Below are 23,976 nucleotides of genomic sequence, written 5' to 3' on the forward strand. Positions count from 1 at the left end.
GCAATCACATAGAAATTAGTCTAAAATAATTTTACCCCATTCCCTCATGACGCCTAGCCATGTGCGTGGTGAATCTTTGTTATTTTATTTCACACGATTACGTATCATAAATATTTGCACGTTATGCAAATTCATTTTGCTAAAAATATGTCAAAAATATTACAAACTACCCTAGTAAAGGTATCGGTGTGACACTAACTATCACTATGTCCCTCAAAACTGGGGTAAACAGATCAGCGAATCCAACCACGTGAAGTTGTCTGTCTTTTATGCTGGTTGTTGCTGTTGAAGGATGCCTACCGCCTCTACGGATTCGGAAAAGAAGGGCCCTATTGAGGCCCAAACTCCCATAAAACAAGCTATCGCAATTGTGGAACGTAAGGTCCGCAATCTAGAAAAGCGAAAGGTGAGAACGTGATGTCTTAGTTTGAAATATAGAGTTGCAAATTTTGCACTTGTCAAAGACGGAAGCGTCATTTTTCGAGTAGGATCGAAAACTTTTCCTGCGTTGCATGTAGTTTACGATGTAATTACTATCGCTGAACTTGTTGAACTTTGCAGATGATTTTAAACGATATCTTTATTTTGCTAATGATATGTCAGGAGTGACCATGATTTGTACAGAAGAGATTTTACAAATCTTCATGGCCCACAAGCAAACCAAGATGGCGGAAATATTCACAAGTCGAATCAAACGACAGAGTGCTTATTGGCAAACAGAAAGTACTGTCACGTTTAGTCAGCTGTAGATTCATAATTCCCAAATGAGACCAAGCAGCAATTCATTAGCATAACAGCGTTATTAAAATGACGAAAACTATCGGTATCAAATTACATGATTGTATCGAGTAACTGTGGTTACTCCTGGACATCAAATATAGCAATGAATCACTTGACTTTGGAGCATGCTCACTCAGTGTTTAAGTTTTCATGTTGCTTAGTCAGTAGACATGGTGGAGAGTTTTGTACTTCAATATCCATTTCCGCAGTGGGCTAGAGTGCAGTTTACCGGGCGCGCGACCCGGGACTGCTGAGCGCGCTGTAGAGCTACTGAACTGTCTCACTTTACCGCGCTGATGTATCCTTAGGGTTAGGGACCCCCCTTCTAGATCCTTAGGGTTAGGGACCCCCCTTCTAGATCCTTAGGGTTAGGGACACCCCCCTTCTAGATCCTTAGGGTTAGGGACCCCCCATCTAGATCCTTAGGGTTAGTGAGTAAAGGTTAGGGTTGGCAAACCTTAGATGCGATTATATCCATATATCCATCCACGAATCGAAAGTCAAACGATAAACGTCATCGTATATCATAGCTTCGCTGGATTGGCTGCACAACATCTTGAAAACAATGCCTAGGTGTGGCTGCTCGCTTTGATGAATGGGTAGGCGGGGCCTAGCTCTGCGCATGCGCAGTAAATGAAAACAAACCATAATAGTTTGTTTTCATTCACTGCGCATGCGCAGAGCTAGTGGGGTAATGACCCGTTAAACGAGCACTAACTAACTGTGATCGCACCGGTGGTCCCGAGGTAGCGTGTCCGCTAATTAGTCTAATTAGAATCCCACGACCCCTGCTGAGAGCGTTCGAGCCCCGCCAGCACAGCGAAAAAAATCGGAAAAAGCGCGCCCGGTAAAGTGCACTACTCCCCCGCAGTGTTTAATTTGGCAGAGTTGATTGACTAGAATTGTTGCTCTTTGTATTTCTTTTCAATAGTTTAGGAATAGTCTGGCTACCTGAATACTCTATCCTTAGAATCTGAATGCTCTATCCTTAGACCTTTGATCACCTTTGTGATTAGGAACCCCAATGACCAGGTCGGGAGAACCTCAAAACAAGCTATAATAGTTAGATTGGGCAATAATTGGTCAAATGAGCTGTAGCCAGATAGGTTAAACGAATATTAATAGCACATATCTGGAAGAGACCCTTTAACAACATTCCGCTTTGCGGTCATGGCTGTGCACCGAAAGTCTGGAATCGACTGACACATACGTGAATGCTAATGCACACCAAACACAAGCATTTTTTATATGAGCTTCCAGACAACCTAATCCTATCAACATTTTCACTTTACAGAGAAAGTAACTGGAAACCAAAAATATACCTTGAAACATGCAGACCGACCTTGCGAGAGGCTGAACTGCAGATTGCATGACTTCTGGTTTTGAAATAATACTTGCTCAGTATTCATGAATAGCGTCTGACCCTCTGACAAATCTGGCAGATTCACCAGTGGTCAAATAGAAATCACCAACCCACCAGCCCCAGTGTCTGAATATTTCACAATGGCTTTGTGTGAAGTTATTTGTGACATGTGGCACTTGTTTACTGTTTTGAAATCTTATGTTTGTTATCATTTAATGTAAATAATGCCAATTATAGGAAACGTCAAATCTGAAATGTTTGTTTAACTTTATTTTGTGAGTCCTGTGAATTTTCAGTGGGTAAGACACCTGAAACATACAGGACCCATTGTCCTGTTACTTTGAAACACCATCATGAACACTGTTGTTCCAAGTGTATTGGCAATACCTTAACAAGAATAAACAAAAAACTATGGAAGCCCAGTGGGAGCCACAACTTCCTGTCACCAGTCCGAGACGTAACGTGTACGCGAGACGGCCTATCGTCTCTTGTCCGCGAGACGGTGCGCTCCGCGGTACTAACTGAAGCGCTTCCCCCTAATTAATTCAATCACCGTGGAACCACCTCGATTGGGTGCGAACACGATGCAGGGTAATTAAAGCGTCCCGTAAAATCCCCAAGGGTGGTGGGGTACTTGACAGTCGTGAATGAACAGGTTTTTCGATCTCGGATGCCACGCTTTCGTCATTTGCACTGAACAGATTACAACCTGCAGAATACAAGTTGTTTGTCCGACAAAATATTTACAATCATCCTAGGTTGATGCATACTTGGCCTCTGTATTTTCGATTTTTTCGGCACGTGAAAACATCGGGAAAGCAGAATACCACGCCCAAGGTCGGCTGTTTACACATGCCAATTACCCAAAAATCAACTCATCGCTCATGAAAAGGTGATTTATTTCATTTAAATGTATTACTGGTGGAAATGTCAACGTATTCATCTTGCAGAAAGTTACAGAATATTTTGAAACTAATACGACCCCTACCGCATCTTGCATGAATCAAAACTTTGCCAATTTCGTCAAAAGTAATCCTGCGAAAACTATTAAATCATTTGCATATTTTTCGGAAGTGACGTACGTCCATTGTGTAACTCCACACAGCACACTGAAAAAAGGGACTCGCGGTGCCAGCCAAAGCTGACATCTCGTACTGATCAAAATTAGTGTTATACTAAAATACCTGCTTCGATATTTCATTACAGCTCATGGTTTTGACATGTGGATTTCGTATCTTCCAGAGTACATATCAGTTTATGCCCGCATTAGCCGTGCATGCTGTTTTACAGAACATACAGTCCCTGTAAACGTGCGCGACTGTTTCAGCCAATCAAATGAAGCGTGAACCCCTCGTATGTGAGGTGTTATCCGAACGAAGTGAGCATGCAGTTTCATCGGTATACACACTATTTTGTAAACACATCTGAAAAAATGTTATTGATGTATGAAAATTAGGCTATGATGCATATCTCTCTGAATATCTGCACGGGTATGAATCTGCAATACTTCATTGCCAAGACGATTACAGCAAACAGATTTGTAGTCTTACCAAACCGAACCAAATGCAAACGTTTCTGAACCTCTTGAAAGAGAAATGATGTTTCTTTTAAGACCACCGTAAATAGATGTGCATTGTGTAAAATGACAGAAGTTGGGGAGAAAACAAACTAATTAGACGGTAACTGTTATAAGGTTTCTGGTGAGCCGCTCAAGCGGCTCACTGATCTCGTGTTTGCTTATTGCAAGTTGAGGATGGTGTTCCTCTGTACGGTCCAGCTTGCGAATGATGACTTGTTGATCATGAAAATGCATATAAGTAACTTGAACCTAATTTATGCCTTCGGAAATTGACATGATTTGATAAAGGCATTTAAAAAAAGAAATCACACTTTGTGACATAATTTCGAAATGAAAAAAGTACGAAAATACAAATTTAAATAAGGAAACATAACGCCCCCTGCAGGTTGTAATATCTTTCGCCCCCTCTTTCGATCAAACTCCATATGACCTGGCGGATACATTACGCATTCGGTAAGATCATGTTAAGTCTACAAATCATCATTTTCTGAAGAATTGTGCATCATGTCGGCGATTTACGTAACATCCCTCATCCTGGAAGACATCATTCCTCCATCCCCTTCAGTGTGCACAGTATATTCAGGTAAGAATGTGTTGTTTCACTTACCCTGTACACATACAGGCAACTTCAATTAGATCGAATACATACGTATTTGCATACATACCCTTTCTACAACAAAACTAACAACACACATTACCAGATCTACTTCAGGTAAAAACTGGGACTTTCTTGTTTACACATATTCTATGTATATGCTTGAAACAGAAAAGGTTTTCGTTCCTGGAAGACAGCATGGCCAGTGGAAGACAACCAGCCCCGTGTATAATCCTGCATGCTGCGTTGGACTGGGAACGGCCAAATGCCCGTTTCCGCCAGGAGTCAGCAGAATGAGGGAACACGCACATTCCTGAGAACATTGCATTATTTGTTATAAAAACGAAAATGTATGAAGCTTTCACTGAATGTTTTAGATGTATCACAGTATGTAGTACAGCTATGGTTATGAAACACAGGTACATATTTCAAATACATCAGTGCGGCGAATTGTGCTTGTCTTGGTTCATCTTTTTGGCCGAATGCAACACAATTAACTTTCATTTGGATTACGCAATTTATTGTATCACACACGTGACACTGGAGTGAAGGCTGGGCCGAACGCGGCCAGGCATAGTTAATGACTGTAGTTGGGTATCACTGCATATACAGGTGGAGACAGGCAACAGGTGTGATGCAGTACAGCACGTTACTTCAGGGTGTGTACATCTAATGAGTTTGCAGACAGTTTACACGGCTATCTGGTGGACACGGGGGGCGATTGTGCAATTTCCTGTTTACGGTGCCTTTGTCGTTCGAGGTATATTTTATGATAGCTTGAAAACACATAATTAAATGCTAATTATATGTATTCCGTTTCCTGTTTGTGTTTGATAATCTGTGAAAGGCCACAGAAATGTTTATTTTGTGGTGACAAATATTCAAGTCGCGTGGAGGTGGGCAAAATAGCGTTTTCTTACTTCATTCCGATTGAACTGATCACGTGATAACGATCTCTCACGTGATAATGAGATGACATATTTATGAGGAAGAAAGGAATAAAATTGTTCCAGATGATTACAAACTCAAAATATTGTCCATAGCATTACTGATCGACGACTTATAAACAGATTTTTATTGCTTAATGTTATAATGCTTTTCAAAGTGTTCTGTTTTGGTATGAAGGAGTTATTCTTGTACTGATTATCTTCGAAGAGTACTTGAAAGTGCTGTGCGTCGTTGTCAACACTATCATCGGCTTTCCTATCTTTTACTTTGGTAGATGATTTAAACAGTATTCATAGATAAAAACAATACATTCAAAGCCAACACAGAAATATATATTTTATGTATATGCGTGAAATAGGAAGGGTTTTCCTTCCTGGACGACAGCATGGACAGGGGAAGACAACCAGACCCAGCTACAGTCCAGCATGTTGGTTTGGACAGCCTTTTCAGCCATCATCTGCAGAATGAAGAAATATGTGTGTACCAGGGAGTTTTGCATTATTTGTCATTATTACGTAACCTTTCACTGAATGTTTTATATGTATTTAGTATAACTATGGAAGTAGTTATATATTCTCGGACACAGGTGCATGTTCAAAATTCTTCAGTACGGCGAATTGTATTTGTCCCCTGACAGAATGAAACACAAATAAATTTCACACAGATTATGCAATATCACACACGACACTGTTTTCCAACAATGATTAAGCCGGAATGAAGAGGATGCAGTCAGGCGTAGTTTATGACTGCAGTTGATTAGCCCTGAATATACAGGTAGGAGACTGGATACCCATTTATTGGGTTTGGAGACAGCATATTTGCAGACAGTTGACACGGCTGTCTTGTGGACACTGCCAGCCACTGTGCAGTTTCCTGCTTACGATGCTTTTATCGTCCGTGGTAAACTTAAAAACGCACAATTAAATGCTAACTATTTTGTTTGGTGTTGTTAAGCTGGTAAAAGACAGAATCATGTTTATTCAGTTGTGACAAAAATTCAGTTGATATGTAGGTGAGCAAAATCTGCTCAGGGAAGTGGCATCTTCCGTGTGTAACAGGGATGGCTCGACTGATTTTATTGCTGCAGTTGACTAATAATACAGCTTTGAAACAATGTCAGTCTAAGTAAACTCAGTCTCAATGTTATTCCTTAAACACCACCACTGAGTTTAACAAAACCTAGCAGAAGGTCGCATCAGGCAACCTTTGAGCGACCTATGACCGTCCAATCAATAGCGAGACGGTTATATAGATTTAACCAATCAGACAACGGCTACTACTTAGGGGCACAGATCTCTCCACAAACAACAATCCGCAGAAAATACAGATATTTGACCTGCGATATATACGCTTTGGGGTTTCTGTTTACATGGTGACCATTGGCTAATATTTCTGCAAGATGAGATCCCTTGAATATTGCCAAAACACTGTTTTCGGAGACAGTTAACTCTGTTGTCATGGTTGTAATGTGCGCCGTGTGAATCACCCAGAAGCGATCATACGCTAAATAACATTCGGAATCGTTCGGGTACGAACCTTTTCGAGATAAAAAGTTCAAAAGGTGTGTGCGAATGTCCACTTTCGCGATTTGGAAAGCTGTGTTCTGATTGGTCAGTCCCAAAGGTTACCTGACGCGACCTCCCATAAGGTTTTGTTAGACTCAGTAATGGAGCGTAAGGAAAAGTACTGAGGCTAAGTTTACTTAGACTGGAAACAATATATATGAATACATAAATCTCCGTCTAAATAACTCTTTTTTTTATCACATTCACGTCATCTGTTTAAAAGTGGAGAAATCGCATTTCTATAACATTACGTGTTGATGACAATGACATAAAACTTAAGGAAATGAGTGGTAATTCCTGCATGCAGTGTGTTCAAGAATACATTTTGCTTAAACTATTAAAGATCATGCAGTCCTCCGAAGTTACTTACCACATGATGCGACTGAACATATTGAGCACCGGGTCTGCTCCCGTGGCAAAAGGCGTCTGTCGTAGTCGTAACGATCTTGTGGGTAAGGTTTGAGTGTCTGACGAGCAGTGGGAGGAAAGTAGATGTGTTTCATCGCGATTGTACACCTATGTGCATTCGTGTACACGAACAAGTACTTATACGAGGTAAATCTGCATGGAATAAGCTTTCAGAAAATATAAAGATCATGTTTGTGTGAAATGTGCACATAGGTGAAAATTGCCGTCAAAAACTGACTACTTTTGTTCGTGCTTCTGGGAAGCGTCTCTGGTACGCGTAACGAAATTGTGAGGACGCTGTGTGTGTCTGTGACGAGCGGTGGGTGGAAAGTAGATGTGTTTCATCGCGATTGTACACCTATGTGCATTCGTGTACACGAACAAGTACTTATACGAGGTAAATCTGCATGGAATAAGCTTTCAGAAAATATAAAGATCATGTTTGTGTGAAATGTGCACATAGGTGAAAATTGCCGTCAAAAACTGACTACTTCTGTTCGTGCTTCTGGGTAGCGTCTCTCGTACGCGTAACGAAATTGTGAGGCCGTTTGTGTGTCTGTGACGAGCGGTGGGTGGAAAGTAGATGTGTTTCATCGCGATTGTACACCTATGTGCATTCGTGTACACGAACAAGTACTTATACGAGGTAAATCTGCATGGAACAAGCTTTCAGAAAATATAAAGATCATGTTTGTGTGAAATGTGCACATAGGTGAAAATTGCCGTCAAAAACTGACTACTTTTGTTCGTGCTTCTGGGTAGCGTCTCTCGTACGCGTAACAAAATTGTGAGGACGCTGTGTGTGTCTGTGACGAGCGGTGGGTGGAAAGTAGATGTGTTTCATCGCGATTGTACACCTATGTGCATTCGTGTACACGAACAAGTACTTATACGAGGTAAATCTGCATGGAACAAGCTTTCAGAAAATATAAAGATCATGTTCGTGTGAAATGTGCACATAGGTGAAAATTGCCGTCAAAAACTGACTACTTTTGTTCGTGCTTCTGGGTAGCGTCTCTCGTACGCGTAACGAAATTGTGAGGCCGTTTGTGTGTCTGTGACGAGCGGTGGGTGGAAAGTAGATGTGTTTCATCGCGATTGTACACCTATGTGCATTCGTGTACACGAACAAGTACTTATACGAGGTAAATCTGCATGGAATAAGCTTTCAGAAAATATAAAGATCATGTTTGTGTGAAATGTGCACATAGGTGAAAATTGCCGTCAAAAACTGACTACTTTTGTTCGTGCTTCTGGGTAGCGTCTCTCGTACGCGTAACGAAATTGTGAGGCCGTTTGTGTGTCTGTGACGAGCGGTGGGTGGAAAGTAGATGTGTTTCAACGCGATGCCACACCTATGTGCGTTCGTGTACTTGAACAAGTACTTGTATGGTGTAAATCTGCATTGAATATGCTTTCAGAACATGTTAAGTTAATGTTTCTATGAAACTGGCACATATGTGAAAATCGTCGTCAAAACCGACTACTTTTGCCTCTCGAACGTCTGTTGATGTTGTGAGGGCGGTGTGTGTGTCTGTGGCCAGTAGCAGGAAAGTAGATGTGTTTCATCGCGATTGTACACCTATGTGCATTCGTGTACACGAACAAGTACTTATACGAGGTAAATCTGCATGGAACAAGCTTTCAGAAAATATAAAGATCATGTTCGTGTGAAATGTGCACATAGGTGAAAATTGCCGTCAAAAACTGACTACTTTTGTTCGTGCTTCTGGGTAGCGTCTCTCGTACGCGTAACGAAATTGTGAGGCCGTTTGTGTGTCTGTGACGAGCGGTGGGTGGAAAGTAGATGTGTTTCATCGCGATTGTACACCTATGTGCATTCGTGTACACGAACAAGTACTTATACGAGGTAAATCTGCATGGAATAAGCTTTCAGAAAATATAAAGATCATGTTTGTGTGAAATGTGCACATAGGTGAAAATTGCCGTCAAAAACTGACTACTTTTGTTCGTGCTTCTGGGTAGCGTCTCTCGTACGCGTAACGAAATTGTGAGGACGCTGTGTGTGTCTGTGACGAGCGGTGGGTGGAAAGTAGATGTGTTTCATCGCGATTGTACACCTATGTGCATTCGTGTACACGAACAAGTACTTATACGAGGTAAATCTGCATGGAACAAGCTTTCAGAAAATATAAAGATCATGTTTGTGTGAAATGTGCACATAGGTGAAAATTGCCGTCAAAAACTGACTACTTTTGTTCGTGCTTCTGGGTAGCGTCTCTGGTACGCGTAACAAAATTGTGAGGACGCTGTGTGTGTCTGTGACGAGCGGTGGGTGGAAAGTAGATGTGTTTCATCGCGATTGTACACCTATGTGCATTCGTGTACACGAACAAGTACTTATACGAGGTAAATCTGCATGGAACAAGCTTTCAAAAAATATAAAGATCATGTTTGTGTGAAATGTGCACATAGGTGAAAATTGCCGTCAAAAACTGACTACTTTTGTTCGTGCTTCTGGGTAGCGTCTCTCGTACGCGTAACAAAATTGTGAGGACGCTGTGTGTGTCTGTGACGAGCGGTGGGTGGAAAGTAGATGTGTTTCATCGCGATTGTACACCTATGTGAATTCGTGTACACGAACAAGTACTTATACGAGGTAAATCTGCATGGAACAAGCTTTCAGAAAATATAAAGATCATGTTTGTGTGAAATGTGCACATAGGTGAAAATTGCCGTCAAAAACTGACTACTTTTGTTCGTGCTTCTGGGTAGCGTCTCTCGTACGCGTAACAAAATTGTGAGGACGCTGTGTGTGTCTGTGACGAACGGTGGGTGGAAAGTAGATGTGTTTCATCGCGATTGTACACCTATGTGCATTCGTGTACACGAACAAGTACTTATACGAGGTAAATCTGCATGGAACAAGCTTTCAGAAAATATAAAGATCATGTTTGTGTGAAATGTGCACATAGGTGAAAATTGCCGTCAAAAACTGACTACTTTTGTTCGTGCTTCTGGGAAGCGTCTCTGGTACGCGTAACGAAATTGTGAGGACGCTGTGTGTGTCTGTGACGAGCGGTGGGAGGAAGGTTGGTTTGTTTCAACACGATTGTACACCTATGTGCGTTAATGTACACGAACACGTACATGTACGAGGTAAATCTGCGTTGAATAAGCTTTCAGAAAATATCGCAAGAAATATCGCCATGTACATTACGCACGCTTCACACAGTCTCAGACTCACGACGGATGTTTTGACTGGGCAATTTAGTCAGGCATCAGTTACCTCCCATTAATGACACGCGAGACGATTCGCGCGGTTTCGAAGAAAGTAAACATGTTTCAACACAATAACAAACAGGTGTGCGTTGGTGTGCATCGAAAGCTGCATATATATTATGAATCTACGATAAATGAGCTTTCAGAAAATACTAAATGTAAGTTTCTGAAAATTATGCACATAGGTGAAATTCGCAGTTGAATATCGCTAATTTTTGCTCAAATTTTGCACATTTTTGTCACTTTTTGACAATTTAATTTCCTCTTTTTATGTTTTCATTCACGTCATCCAATAACTTGACCATCTGTCAATGACTGTAGCAAATTTTGTTTAATTATTTTCACAAATAACAATTTTAGACATGTTTTTGTGTGACATGCAGAATTTCTCTCTCTGTGATCAGGGAGTCACGCGTATGAGTGACCCCCTCTCAGGTAGTCACTTGTACGCGTAACGGGAGACCGTCTCGCGTACACGTTACGTCCTCTACTGGTCACACGAATTCTGAATCATTTGCGTAGGTTGCAATAAAAATGGTCTGCCTGTGTGCTTTATCAGTTGTGTTGATACTTTGCTGTCTGTTCTGTGTGTGTGACAGAATATGTTTGTGGATTTTGTTGTTTTGGTGCATATTATTTCGTTGCAACACTACATAAATTTGACTATAAACCCTTTGGAAAACTGGACCAGTTTTCAGTAACCCATGCATGTTGCAAGAGGTGACGAATGGGATTGGGTGGTCATGCTCGTGATATCTTGAACGACATGAGTCATCATATCACAATTGCATAAATTACTCCTCATTCCTTTGATAACTTGATTGTCTTACCCAGACTTGGTATTACACACTGTCGCCACATAGTTGGATTATAGCTAAAAACGTAACTTGCAAAACTAGTGTACAACAAACCAACCAATCAGTTCCTTAACACAATTAGAATAATCTCTTTTGAAGATGGAGAATAAAGAGTGTCTAAATGGAGTAACAATTAGTTTGAAGTTTGGAATTGCTAATAAGTATTTCTGTTAGATGGAAGGCAATTGAATGAGACTATAGTCTGTATTACGACAATCTTTGTATTCCTTCATGTCTATTACCTTGTTATACCTTTTGTCTGAGGATGAAAATCAGGCATGTGACATTTAGATGACTCTGGGAATTTTATCGCCGGGATGTCTCATTTTATGCACATGACATTAATAAAAATACTGACAGATCCAGTATTTGGGATCATGTTACATGTTATTCAGGAATTGATGCTTACCTTATTCTTAATCTTGTATCACTCACTGAAGATTAAAATGATTGTTTTCAAGTAGGCTCATGCTTTCAAGCAGGCTCATGTTTTGATGTAGGTTCATTTTGCCTTAAGTCTAGTGAAGTGAAGTAAACATCGCTGTGGAAAAGTTGTGGGTGTGTCAGGTTAATGTAGTTTACTGACACAAGTGAATGAGTCTACAAAATCCCTTTGCATTACGTTTTTCCTGTGTGAGTTCTGTCCATTAGCCTTAGCACTGGTTATACCCAAGTTTATTTCACTAGCTTCTGGATATACATCACACACGGGCCCATTGTATTGACAAGGATGTGGGACAAGGACATACCTTTGACGTGTTAAGTCCTTTTCTATGATATAATATTGTTAATCCTTTACTTCATTGGTTGACATATGACCTTGACTTACACCTTTGACCAGGACTGTGGGGTAGCCTAATTATGTCTTTGCTAGTACCTGGGTACAAGTACCCACATGAGTACATTGTGTGAAGTCCATTTCTGGCAACACCTTGATGTTGCTGGAATATTTCTAAAAGTGGCATAGACCCGTGATGGTTCCGGGGTAGAATAGGCCTTCAGCAACCCATGCTTGCTATTAAAGGCGACTCAGCTTGTCGTAAGAGGCGACTAACGGGATCGGGTGGTCAGGCTAGCTGACTTGGTTGACACATGTCATCGGTTCCCAAGTACGCAGATCGATGCTCATGTTGTTGATCACTGGATTGTCTGGTCCAGACTCGATTATTTACAGACCGCCGCCATATAGCTGGAATATTGCTGAGTGCGGCGTAAAACTAAAACTCACTCACTCACTCACTAAAAGTGGCATAAAACTGAACTCACTTGCTCACTTACTCGCACTTTTGGCCAGTCTCTTCTCCGAGCCACATTCTCAACTGTTATACAACTGATAATTACAGTGTTTAGCAGCATTTGCCTCTCACATGTTGGATCAACGAGTAAATAGCAATACTTGCCTTATGTTAGGTGCATCCATTTCTGGTGTCTTCTGCTGGGATGTTGCTAGGATATTGCTAAAAGTGGTGTAAAACCTTACTCCCTAGCATTGGGTACTGCCTTATAGCTTCTTGCCAATCTGTCAGAGGTAGTTTCAGTCTCCCACAGTGGTAGCTGATGGAAATTTGAGTTTGAAAGAACTTTCTTCTTGGGATCAACGAGGAACTGGGAAAACAGAGTCTCCAACCTGCACCCTCAGCCGGTTGCATCTTCAAAGTAGTTATTTTCTAATTGTGAAAAATTAAGCTGTTCATCGTCAGGGTTATCTCTTCCTGTTTTATTGGGCAAGCAAACTGCAGACACGTCATGTTTTAGAAGTGAGAGTTCTTGACCAATCAGCGTGCTTTAAGTAATCAGTGGTTGCAAAACATCCTTGGTTTGTTTGTAAACTGACCTTGTTTTTGTTTCAGACTAAACTTGATAACATCAAGCAAAAGGCGGCCTCTGGGGGTAAGCTGGAGTTAGACCAGAAGGTGAGTACTTGTCGTGGTCCTCCAATAAACAGTTCCAGGGATAGAAATGCAAATTTTTCAAAATGTGCCAGAGGGTACAACACAGACCCATGAAGGTCCGGGGTAGAATAGGCTTTCAGCAACCCATGCTTACGATGAAAGGCAAGTATGCTTGTCTTAAGAGGCGACTAACAAAATCGGGTGGTCAGGCTTGCTGACTAGTTTGGCTTATGTCATTGGTTCCCAGTTGTGCAGATCGATGCTCCTGCTGTCGATCACTGGATTGTCTGGTCCAGACCCTATTATTTACAGACTGCCGTCATATAGTTGGAATATTGCTGAGTCCAGCGTAAAACTAAACTCACTCACTCGCTCACTCTCTAGACAGATACTTTAGGTGTGCTTCTGTGAAAATGTGTGCCCATACCTCTTGATGATCCAGACTTGAAATGCCACGACATATGCCATTTCAGTGTTTTGTGTAATAAATCTGTACACACGTAAAACTTAGAGCAGGATTTCCTGAACACTGTCATGACTGCTGGAACAGTTCAGTTTCATTTGGCCCAGGCCTAAGTATAAATTAACCTTCAACTTGTTCAAGCAATGTTATCATTGAAGGCATGATTTCCTGTCATGGACACTGGAATTCAGAATGACCAAACCCATGTTTAATGGTGAGGTTAAGACTAAATAGTTTCAGGGATGCAAAAACTGGTTTTCAATAACTGATAACATGTATGGAGTTAAGTACGGATGTACTTTTGCAAAGTTACTGTTGATGTGGCATTGAGAAGTTGTTTTTGATAAGTGTTCAGGTCCAAGATACTTGACCTGATGAAGGGATCTGTCATGATCCCAAAATGTATGGGAAAGTATATAGAAGCTTATGTCTTTGAAATATTTTGGGAAGTTAATATTTTTCTTTGTCTTTATATCACAGAATGCAATCGAACATTACGAAGAGGTTATCCAAACGCTGGAGTATTCGAGGGAGCTTCAGAAACAGTTTACTGCTATCAGCAATGAGGTAAGACAATCAGGACACATCATGTTTTCTGATGTACCAAGTATATTTGTGTGATTCGGTGAGACACCTTAATACACTCCATACAACATGATTGATATTATTACGCTGGATATCCCAAGCTGCCATCTTGTGGTGCACTGGTGCCTTTTGGTAGTTTTGCATTACTGAATTAAACGTATTTGCATTTCCATGGCAACAGATTTGACTTTGAAACTGGTGGTAGTAATCATTTCCATAACAGAACTGTCAAACCTTGCAGTACTCTTTCCACTTGGCAATACGGTCACTAACTTGGTTGACACATACCAGTTGTGTAGATCAGTGGGGTGTGGGGATGATATTTAATATTGCTCCATCCATGTGTATGTCTATCCATGCACACTGGGGCTGTTACGATACACTCTCATTTTCGGTGAATCAAACCATAGCCCATCATGAATACAATTCGTGGTCACTAGAGCCGAATATGAATGGATATTTACATTTTTTTTTTATCTGAGCATGTTTTCTTTGAGCCTTTATTAAAGTGAAACATGAAAGAATGGAATATGTACTATCATTGCAGTAGTGCAAGTTATGTTGGTTTGCAATGGCTGCCTATGATATTGTGGACAACAACTATTAGTGTACTACATACCAAATTTGAGTGTCATGTCAGATCACTGGTTATTACTACGACAGATTAACAGTAAACATGGGGGTTCCATATTGTGCATCAATCACTCACCTACAGTATTACATTCATGAATAATTATTCATATTAATTACCCAATATTTGTGATGCATATCATATTTGCCATACAGTACATTCATTGCAGCATTAGTGTACACTCATCTTCAAAACTGGTCACTATTTCTTCACCAAACTGCATGCATAAACTGGTCACTATTTCTTCACCAAACTGCATGCACAAACTGGTCACTATTTCTTCACCAAACTGCACGCATAGGTTGGGTCTGGTGGTGTACTGGTGCCTTTTGGAATTGTTCATAGGATTGTTTTGTGTTTCCATAGTATTAAGTCTGACTTTGACTGAAATTGATAGTGCCTTCTCTGGAGCAAAACTAAAACTGTTCAGTATTCCTTCATCAGACTTGACACATAGATTGGTCTGGTGGTGCACTGGTGCCTTTTGATAGTTTCTGAATTCTGAATGAAAGAGTATTTGTTTGTTGCCATGTCAACAGGTTTGGGAAAGGGGGTGCTGTTGATAGCTTTGTTTTCTTGTTTGTTGTGGCAAAGGCAATGAAGTTTGACTGTTCATTAAGATTGTGGTGTTTCTTTTGTAGGCTGGGAAACTGATGAAGAAGCAGATGAGGAGGGAGAAGTTAGATCGCCAGCTACATGAGATCAAACGAATCCAGGAGCTGCTTCAAGTCCAGAACCTTCTGGACAGTCTGGGCTCCCAGAACATACGCTCTGACTTCCAGACGGGCAAACATGGGGCAGTGGTACGTAGTGCCATCATACCATGGAAGGGTTGACGTTTAGAATATAATTTTGACCAATAACCGCTTTGGTATTATCAATTATGTTAAGAATATTTTCACTTTATCTGTTCTAGTTTTCAGAGAAAGCCTTTTGACGATGTTTCAATTTGAGCTTATGAAATCTGTCCAAATCAAATATTTTTTTTAATTCATGGTAGAACCAGTATCACAGTGGGTAAGTAACTGTTATGCAGGTTCTAACAGAGGAGAACTTAAACCAGTTGGATGAGTTGTATCAGCTGATCAGCCCCACGCGGGAAGGGGAGGACTACCATAGGAAGCTGAATGCTGCTGCCGAGCACATCGTCTCACTCCTGGAGGGCAAACAGAAGGAAGTCGTTGGGACAACGTACAAGGATTTGAAAGAACTCATTGACCTTATCAGTGGATGTGGGTACTTTGAGGCAGTTCAGAAGCTGGAGAATGAGGGTATGTACTACACAGATATACCTTGGCCATGCTATGGTAGGATTTATCCAGTATCACAGAAGTGTCATGCTTGGTTGAAATTTAGCTAAGTTTTCTGCTTAGTCATAAAATGTCACAATTTTTCAGTCACGCGATTCTTAACTAACAGTCTTTAAAACGGTCACCATTTGAACATTAAATACCTCACAACTTGTAAGCATCCACCAATCTGATCATTGAAGAAAGTTATATAGTAGCTGATCAGTTTATGATACTATTTATGTTAAGTTCATCATCAATTCCTTGAAGCAGACAATTTTGTCAGTCTCGCTGGTTGTTTTCGTGTTTGTGAATGTCAGGCAGTAAATTCTTCTTTCATTCATGTGTCCACATGTGCTTGCATCTAAGTTAATAGACCCATGAAGATCCATGGTAGAATTCAGAAACTCATGCGTGTCGTGAAAGGTTACTAACAGGATCAGATGGTCAGACTCAGTGAGTTGGTCGACACATGTAATGGTATCTCAGTTGCATGGATCGATGCTCATGCTGTTGATCACAGGGTCTGGTCCAGACTCAATTATTTACACACCATTGCCATATGGCTGGTATATTGCTGAGTGCTGACTCATTGACTCTTAAGTTAATAAATCTTCTTGCCTAATGTTGACTAGGTACTTACACAATTTACGTTTAAGATGAGCTGCAGAATTTTGCAGTTTGTCAGGCTGTTGTTATCAACCTATATGACAACTCTGTAGTTACATGATTTATGTCTGTTTCAGAGAATGCTGCCAAAGCTGCAGCTGCTGCAGTTGAGGATGCCGAAGAAGCCATTGAGGATGACGGAGGCGAAGATGTGGAGTCGAGTGAGGATGGTAAAACCGAATCCCAGCCGGACGAACCTGCTCTGGATCTCCCAGTTAGCCAGCCGCCCCAGGAGGCCATGAATCAGCCTGTTCCCCCTCAGCTCAACAACATGGCAACCCAGGGTGGGCAAGCTGCGTACTATGCCAACGAGGTCTTTCAGCAGCCCAGCCAAAGACCCATTGACGAGATCGTATCCTCCGTGCAGGGCAGTTTCAACTTTCTGCAGGAGTCAACCATTGATGTGGACTGTAAGTTTGCACTTCAGAAACAAGGGAGAGAATTCTTAAAACAGGAAATTGTTATGGATGACAACTTGAGCAGCAGTTCAAGACAGCTAGTTATCAGCTAGTTATCAGACATTTTCTTCATGCCTTTGCTATGAAGTAATGGTGGTATATAGCGTTCTTTCTGTCGGTCCGTCTGTCCTTCAGTCCGGAAATTTTGTATGGAGCTAACCTCTTACACCCTAGGTTCACCAAACTTCATACACATGTTAATCATTGCTATAGATATGCCTTTTGCTATTTTGAAGTTTTTCAGAATTTTGGATTTTGCTATTTCCATGGAAACAAGACTTCATGCCCAAAGGGTTTGATCGTTTTGTCCGGAGCACATCTCTTAAATTTACATGCTAGGTTCACCAAACTTCACATACATTAGTCATTACCCATAGATATGCCTTTTGCTATTTTGAATTAAGTTTATGAAATGGGGTGTAATATATATTAGATTGAATCATTATTAGCACTTATGAAAGGTGTAAGTGTTGGCACCTGGCCCAGCATGCAGGTTACAACATCAGGAGGTGTAGTTGTGAAGAGTTGGTGGGTAGATGCCTTGACAAGCTAACTCCTGACTGTTGTGGTTCCTGAGACAAGCACCCTTGATAATCTCCTAGATAAATGTTACAAATAATCTCCTCTTACCCTGGATGCATCTTCTGCTCGGCCCGATGATTGTGTTACGTCCTTGGCTGGCATTTTATCCAATTGGGTGTGTATGCTGGGAAGTTGAGTGTACCAATCACAACTCACTTTCGCTTCTTATATTATGTAAAAATGGCAACACAAATGATGCAGAGGTTCTCTGAAAGCAGTAGGAGTTCTTGCATATATATTTTTCTAAAGTTTCGGTTCTGTCAGTTTGTTTGATTTCCCCTCAAGTCTGAGTCTCACTGCGAACAAACCTTTGTGGCTGCGACCTCTGTCTTTGTTGACACAAGTAAGCTTGGTTGTAGCAGTGTCTGAGCTGATCGGCTGCTGTGAGAATGCAGAGCCAGCAAAGGAAGGTAACAATTATGTAGCTGCATCCCCAGGTTATAATGGAGATTTATCGTAACTTATGCTCTGGAGTTTATCGAGGATGGAGACAAGTGACTTGTTTTAAATATGTCTGTTTTCCCAGAGGAATGAAATGTCCAAGACCAGTGAGTTTCCTGCACCATCTGGTCATAAGCTTCGAGTAGTGTAGGTTGTGAAAAATAGATGAGTGGGTTGTGATTGTTTCTAGCAGATTCTGAGACAAGTGACTTGTTTGAAATAGTCTGTTCTCCCAAAGAACACAGAAACGGCAAAATTGAACTTTGCACTGTCACATCCAAGCCCTATTCTTGTGTGAAGGGTCATGTACGTAGTTTGTGCTTTATTTTACAGCGGCTCCTCACATTGACCCTGCAGTTGTCGCAGCCCAGCCCATGCCCAGACCTTCAGCTCAACCCACGCCGGACACAGATTCACGGACTCTATCTGGTTTCGCAACCCAGGCGTACGATCAACAGAACAATCCAACCCCAGCCCAGACAAGTCAACACACCAGCAACAGCTTAGCAGAACAGCAACAACAGCGATATCAGTCAGCGGAACAGACCACACTGTCACAGCAAAACATGGACTATCCCTCCTCACAGCAATTTCGTCAAAACGCCTTATCACAAAATATCCAGACCGAGTCAATGTTTCCACCAGCTGCAGACGACTCACACGGGATGATGAACCAAACTGGATCTGACAATTCCATGGGGCAATACGATATCCCACCCTCCATACCACTCCCACAATCTCAGGTGAGCTGGATTGTTGTTGGGCCAAGTTCTGCAATATCAGGGATGGCAATTTTCTGTGAATCCATGGAAATCTGCACAAATTTAAATGCAAATCAAATGGTCTTGACATTCCCTGGATCCGGTTTAGGGGCCTCAAACCCCCACCTGAAATCTCTTTCCCCTGTTGCCATCCCTGGAATGTAAACATTGCATTTTTGTCTTCTGTCTATCGAGGGATCTGAGGCAGAAGAACGGAATGATCAATAACAAATTATAAATATTCTGGAATTATGTTAGTGGTAACACATGTATAACATCTGTACATTTACATGTTTGTGTAATGGACAAGGGAGATTGGTATGGATTGTCCCTAATGAGTTCTCTCCCGTGTTAAGGTGTAGTGGGGTAACCCAGTGATAAAGTGTTTGCTTGACCTATCGAAGACCTGGGTTCCATTCCTCACATGGGAACATTGTGTGAAGCCCATTTCTGATGTTCCCTTCCGTGATATTTCTGGAAAATTGCTAAAAGGGGCATAAAACCAAACTCATTCACCTTGTTTCCATGTTTGGCATGTGCATTTGTGACACTGTGACAGTGGTTGTCAGTCTACATGTGCGGAGGTACATCTGTTATCTATCATGTTTTACTCACGGAGTCAACTCACTTTAATTCCAGAGGGCAGTTGGGTAGCCAAGTGGTTAAAGCGTTGGCTTATCATTCAGAACCCGTGGGTTTGATTCCCCTCATGGGTACAAGTTGTGAAGCCAATATCTGGTGTCTCCCACTGTGATATTGCTTGAATATTGCTAAAAGAGTCGTAATACCCAACTCCCTCAATCAGTCAAATTCTAGAGGGGAAGCTAGTGTCTGACTGTAACCAGCAGTTGGGCAGCATTGATTGTTAAAAGCTTTTTATTAACTGTGTTGTCACTGTGTTTGGTTTTGATAGTGAACAGATAAGCGTTTCCAATTGACAGTGTCAGAAGTATTTACATTTTGAAAGGCTGTTCTCACCTACTTGCTGTGTATGATTGAATGTAGAGGATCTGTATTTTTGCCATGTTTTCAATAATAGGATAACCAACAGCCCAACATTTCCAATCAGCCGGAGAAGAAGTTTACAATGAACGCAGCAGCGCCTGTTTTCCAGTCAATGTATTCACAGGCTGGCATTCAAGAACAGATTGGTGATGGTCCCAACCACACGTCTCAGAACACCGACGCCAACGGAGCTAACACCTTCCAGAGTAAGAATGACTCATAATTGATTTTCTCTCATAAATTTACTATAAAGCACTGATAGTCTGTGACTACTGCGCAAACAAGTGGTAAATCACTGTATTTAGGCAATATTGTAGTGGTGACATATGTGTCTGTAACTATTTATTTCTTAAAGATGTGCAACTTGCTATATTCCCCACCTGCACTTTTTGGCCAATATAGTCTCCATTCAGAATCATTTCTGAATAAATTTGACATATTAGAGAATTATTAATTTGTAAAAGAACACACTTAAGATAATATTTTTCATGGCCATTTGGCAAGTTTAGCTGTATCTTATACTGAATTTGCAAGTTTGGCTCCAGATGCTAAAGTCGTTTCTGAACATAGGGTTGTGGTTTATATTTTCATATTTCCAAAACTTTGTATTTTTTAAATGATTGAAGTATATACCATTGTCTCATTTTGATAAAAGCTTGAGATTTGATGTTTGTTGTCGAATGTGATATAGGGCTCTGACTTATTTAATGCTTGTCATTATGTCCCAAGAGTAATGTACATCTAAGTCCCTATATTTTCAACACGTGAATGTCAGGGGGTAGAATAGGCCTTCTGCAACTCGTGCTTGCCATAAAAGGTGACTATAGGGATCGGGTGGTCACTGACTCACTGACTTTGTTGACACCTGTCATTGGTTTCCAATTGCGCAGATCGATGATCATGTTGTTAAGCAGTGGATTATCTGGTCCAGATTATTTACAGACCACAGCCAAATGGCTGGAAAACTCAATCAATCAATCAATCAATCAATCAGAGATCTGCTTAGAACTGATCTTCAGTGACCATGTCGTGTAGGATGTGACTGAGGTCATTCTTTTGTATCCTAAGATCATCTCCTGCCATTTGGTTATCAGGCCCTGATTTGTCTATTTATTGGTAGTCGTATAGCTGGAATGTTGTAAATAATAAAATACCCTGTAACAAATAGTTGGTGGCACCATTTGACACCAAGAAGCCATAAGTACACTTACGATGATGTAATGCTGTCACCATGTCAGTGTCACATGGAACTACTGGGTGTGTCAGTCTGCAGCAACAGGTGCTTGTCATCAGATTGGTTTGGTTGGTGTTAAACACCACTATCAGCCAAATTTCAGCTATACAGGCAGTCTGTAAATATTTTAATCTGGACCAGACAATCCAGTGATCAATAACATGATCTGTCAACCAAGTCAGCATATCTGACCACCTGATCCGGTTAGGTGCCTCTAAGACCAGTATTGGTTGCTGGTGACAAATTCAAACACAGATCTTCACAGGTTCTTGTCATCAGAGGCAACTGAATTGAATAGTTTGTGAGACTGTTACAAGCCTTGTACATAAAATCAGTTCCGTGGTTCGTGATTAAGTGGGAACACTCTGTTTCAGATAACCGCTACCAGAATGATGGTTTCCAGCAGCGAGGGCCACGGAGAGATGGGAGTGGTTACCGTGGCCGCGGAGGGCGAGGAGGTAACACTGGTGGTAACAACAGCAATATGCAGAACGGCTTTAACAGGAATGCTGGTGGAGGCAACATCAGTGGACAGAACTCTGGTCGCGGCGGGAGAGGTGAGTCAGTGGTACACATTTGTGTAGAGATGGAACAGTCATCACTGAATGCAGTCAATATGGGTGTATAATATACTTCTGATGTGTAAACATCCACCATTAAGGCAACTAAGGAAAGGATGACAGTAATGAGGGAGAGATTTGAGTTATTTATGGCAATATTGTCATTGTCAAATCACAATTTGGGTTTCAAAAAGGATTATTCCGAACGCTGTCACCATTTTTTTTCTGAAGTTAATTATTGCAGGTAGTCCATCTGTGTCTCTTACTGTTTAATGTACATAAGTGTCTGTAACTATTTATTTCTTAAAGATGTGCAACATGCTATATTCCCCACCTGCGCTTTTTTGCCAATATAGTCTCCATTCAGAATCGTTTCTGAATAAATTTGACATATTAGAGAATTATTAATTTGTAAAAGAACACACTTAAGATAATATTTTTCATGGCCATTTGGCAAGTTTAGCTGAGTCAAGATTTCTATTAACTGTGTGTGATTTCATTCGCTCCGATACAGATATTCCTTTGGTGTATTTATCTAGGAAGTCTTTTGTAAGTGAATGCATGTTCATCTTCATAGGAGGCCAGTACCCAGGATACGCTTCCCGCAATAACTACCAGTCTGACGGTTACCAAGGCTACAGCAACAATAGTGGAGGTGGTTTCAACCAGGGCTACAAGCAGCGAGGTGGTGGTGGACAGATGAGGGGGTCAGGTGGCAGCGACCGGGGTGGCATGAGGAACAGTGGAGGTATGATGTTTGTCAGCCTTCTAACTTAACCTCATATGAATATATTTGTGAAATTGTTAAATAAGATATTCTGACGAAAACGCCCTTGTCAATGTTCGTAAGTTAGAGGGGATTCTCAGGTGCTTTAAGGTCAGATGACAGCATTGATCATTTTATCAATCCCAGGATTTTGTGTTCCATTATGTGAATCTAAAATTTTGCAGACTTTGGTTTTGAAAAATAGTAGAACATTTCGAAAATAAGCCATGGCAATTTAGTATTATTAAGTTTTTATGTAGTCTTTCACAATTGTTCAAATCTGAATCTAATCATTCAACACCTTTATTTCACCCAAGGGATGCGTGGAGGAGGACCCTCAAGAAACGCCAACAACGCACCAAGAACTGGCAATGCTCGCGGTAATGGTGTGGGACGGCCAAACACTGGAGGACAGTTCCAGCAGTAACTAAGGAAACGAAACACAAAAACAAACCATCTTTGCCAGTGATAGATACATTCTGCAATGATTTGTGACTGTGACAGAAATTTCATTGGCCCTGCAGCTTTTGTTGATGATAATGCTCAAACCGCTATTTTAGTGTCAAATTGCGTCATCAGGTGTATGCTGAAGGGTGATTCCATGAGAGTGGGTAGTTCCCACCCAACCCAAAGCTTCAGGGCCTTTGATGTGTTTGTCATTGGAGAGGCTTCGTGTTGCACAGGCAGTGGGCAGATGTAGACGTGGGAAGGCAAATTTCAACGGACAACAACAAATTCACAGCATTTTAACATCCAAACGTGGTATTTTTTTTTCCTCATTTGATTTTTTTTTCAAGACTACACCCAGGTGTTTTGTAACAAGGAAACTTGATGGATATGCTTGTTGCTGATTATCGAGATTCCCAGCCATCTCTGTACAGGAAAAACCCATATTCTCATCACACCATCTTTTTCTTTATTTCATTGTAGTGCTGAACTACTGCACAGAGAGGGCTGGGAAACCTTGCTCCAATCAAGTATGCCCGATGTGATCAAGCAGATATTTAAGTAAACCTTTACAACAAAAAAAAAAAGCAAAAAAAAAAGCAAAATAAGACAAATGGCAGGTCCTTGAGGGATCTATGACTAATGTCGTCATGGTCATCCAAGTTAAAATTCTATGCTAGAATGCAATTATTTGGTTGGTCAGCATACAAATATTATTTGGGTCTTTGGATCAAGATCCCCTCATTTTTTTTTCTAGCTTCTGCAATCGAATAAAAGTTTGTCAAAATCAAATTCATGTTTGTTGTCAGTGGTGTTGTGGGTGGTGTCATAAGTGGAGAGGCTGATGGTTTTGGA

At 41.0% G+C, this 23,976-nt stretch overlaps 1 protein-coding gene across 1 annotated transcript; it reads left to right on the plus strand.

The window, feature by feature from the left end:
• Nucleotides 1–200: 200 nt before the first annotated feature.
• LOC137261819 (caprin-1-like) lies at nucleotides 201–23,913 on the plus strand. Its single transcript, XM_067799604.1, has 11 exons — nucleotides 201–406; nucleotides 13,189–13,251; nucleotides 14,174–14,260; nucleotides 15,551–15,712; nucleotides 15,946–16,180; nucleotides 16,945–17,277; nucleotides 18,682–19,091; nucleotides 20,149–20,320; nucleotides 21,723–21,905; nucleotides 22,486–22,656; nucleotides 22,992–23,913. Exons 1-11 carry the CDS (start codon nucleotides 293–295, stop codon nucleotides 23,099–23,101), a joined length of 2,040 nt encoding a protein of 679 aa, XP_067655705.1. The 5' UTR covers nucleotides 201–292; the 3' UTR covers nucleotides 23,102–23,913.
• Nucleotides 23,914–23,976: the final 63 nt, after the last annotated feature.

The sequence above is a fragment of the Haliotis asinina genome, chromosome 14 (assembly GCF_037392515.1).
Source record: "Haliotis asinina isolate JCU_RB_2024 chromosome 14, JCU_Hal_asi_v2, whole genome shotgun sequence".
Lineage (NCBI taxonomy): Eukaryota > Metazoa > Mollusca > Gastropoda > Lepetellida > Haliotidae > Haliotis > Haliotis asinina.

Coding starts and splice junctions, on each gene's coding strand:
- LOC137261819 (XM_067799604.1), top strand. CDS start 293: ATGCCTACCGCCTCTACGGATTCGGAAAAGAAGGGCCCTATTGAGGCC. Junction 14,261..15,550: donor TTACTGCTATCAGCAATGAG/GTAAGACAATCA, acceptor TTTCTTTTGTAG/GCTGGGAAACTGATGAAGAA. Junction 16,181..16,944: donor TCAGAAGCTGGAGAATGAGG/GTATGTACTACA, acceptor TGTCTGTTTCAG/AGAATGCTGCCAAAGCTGCA.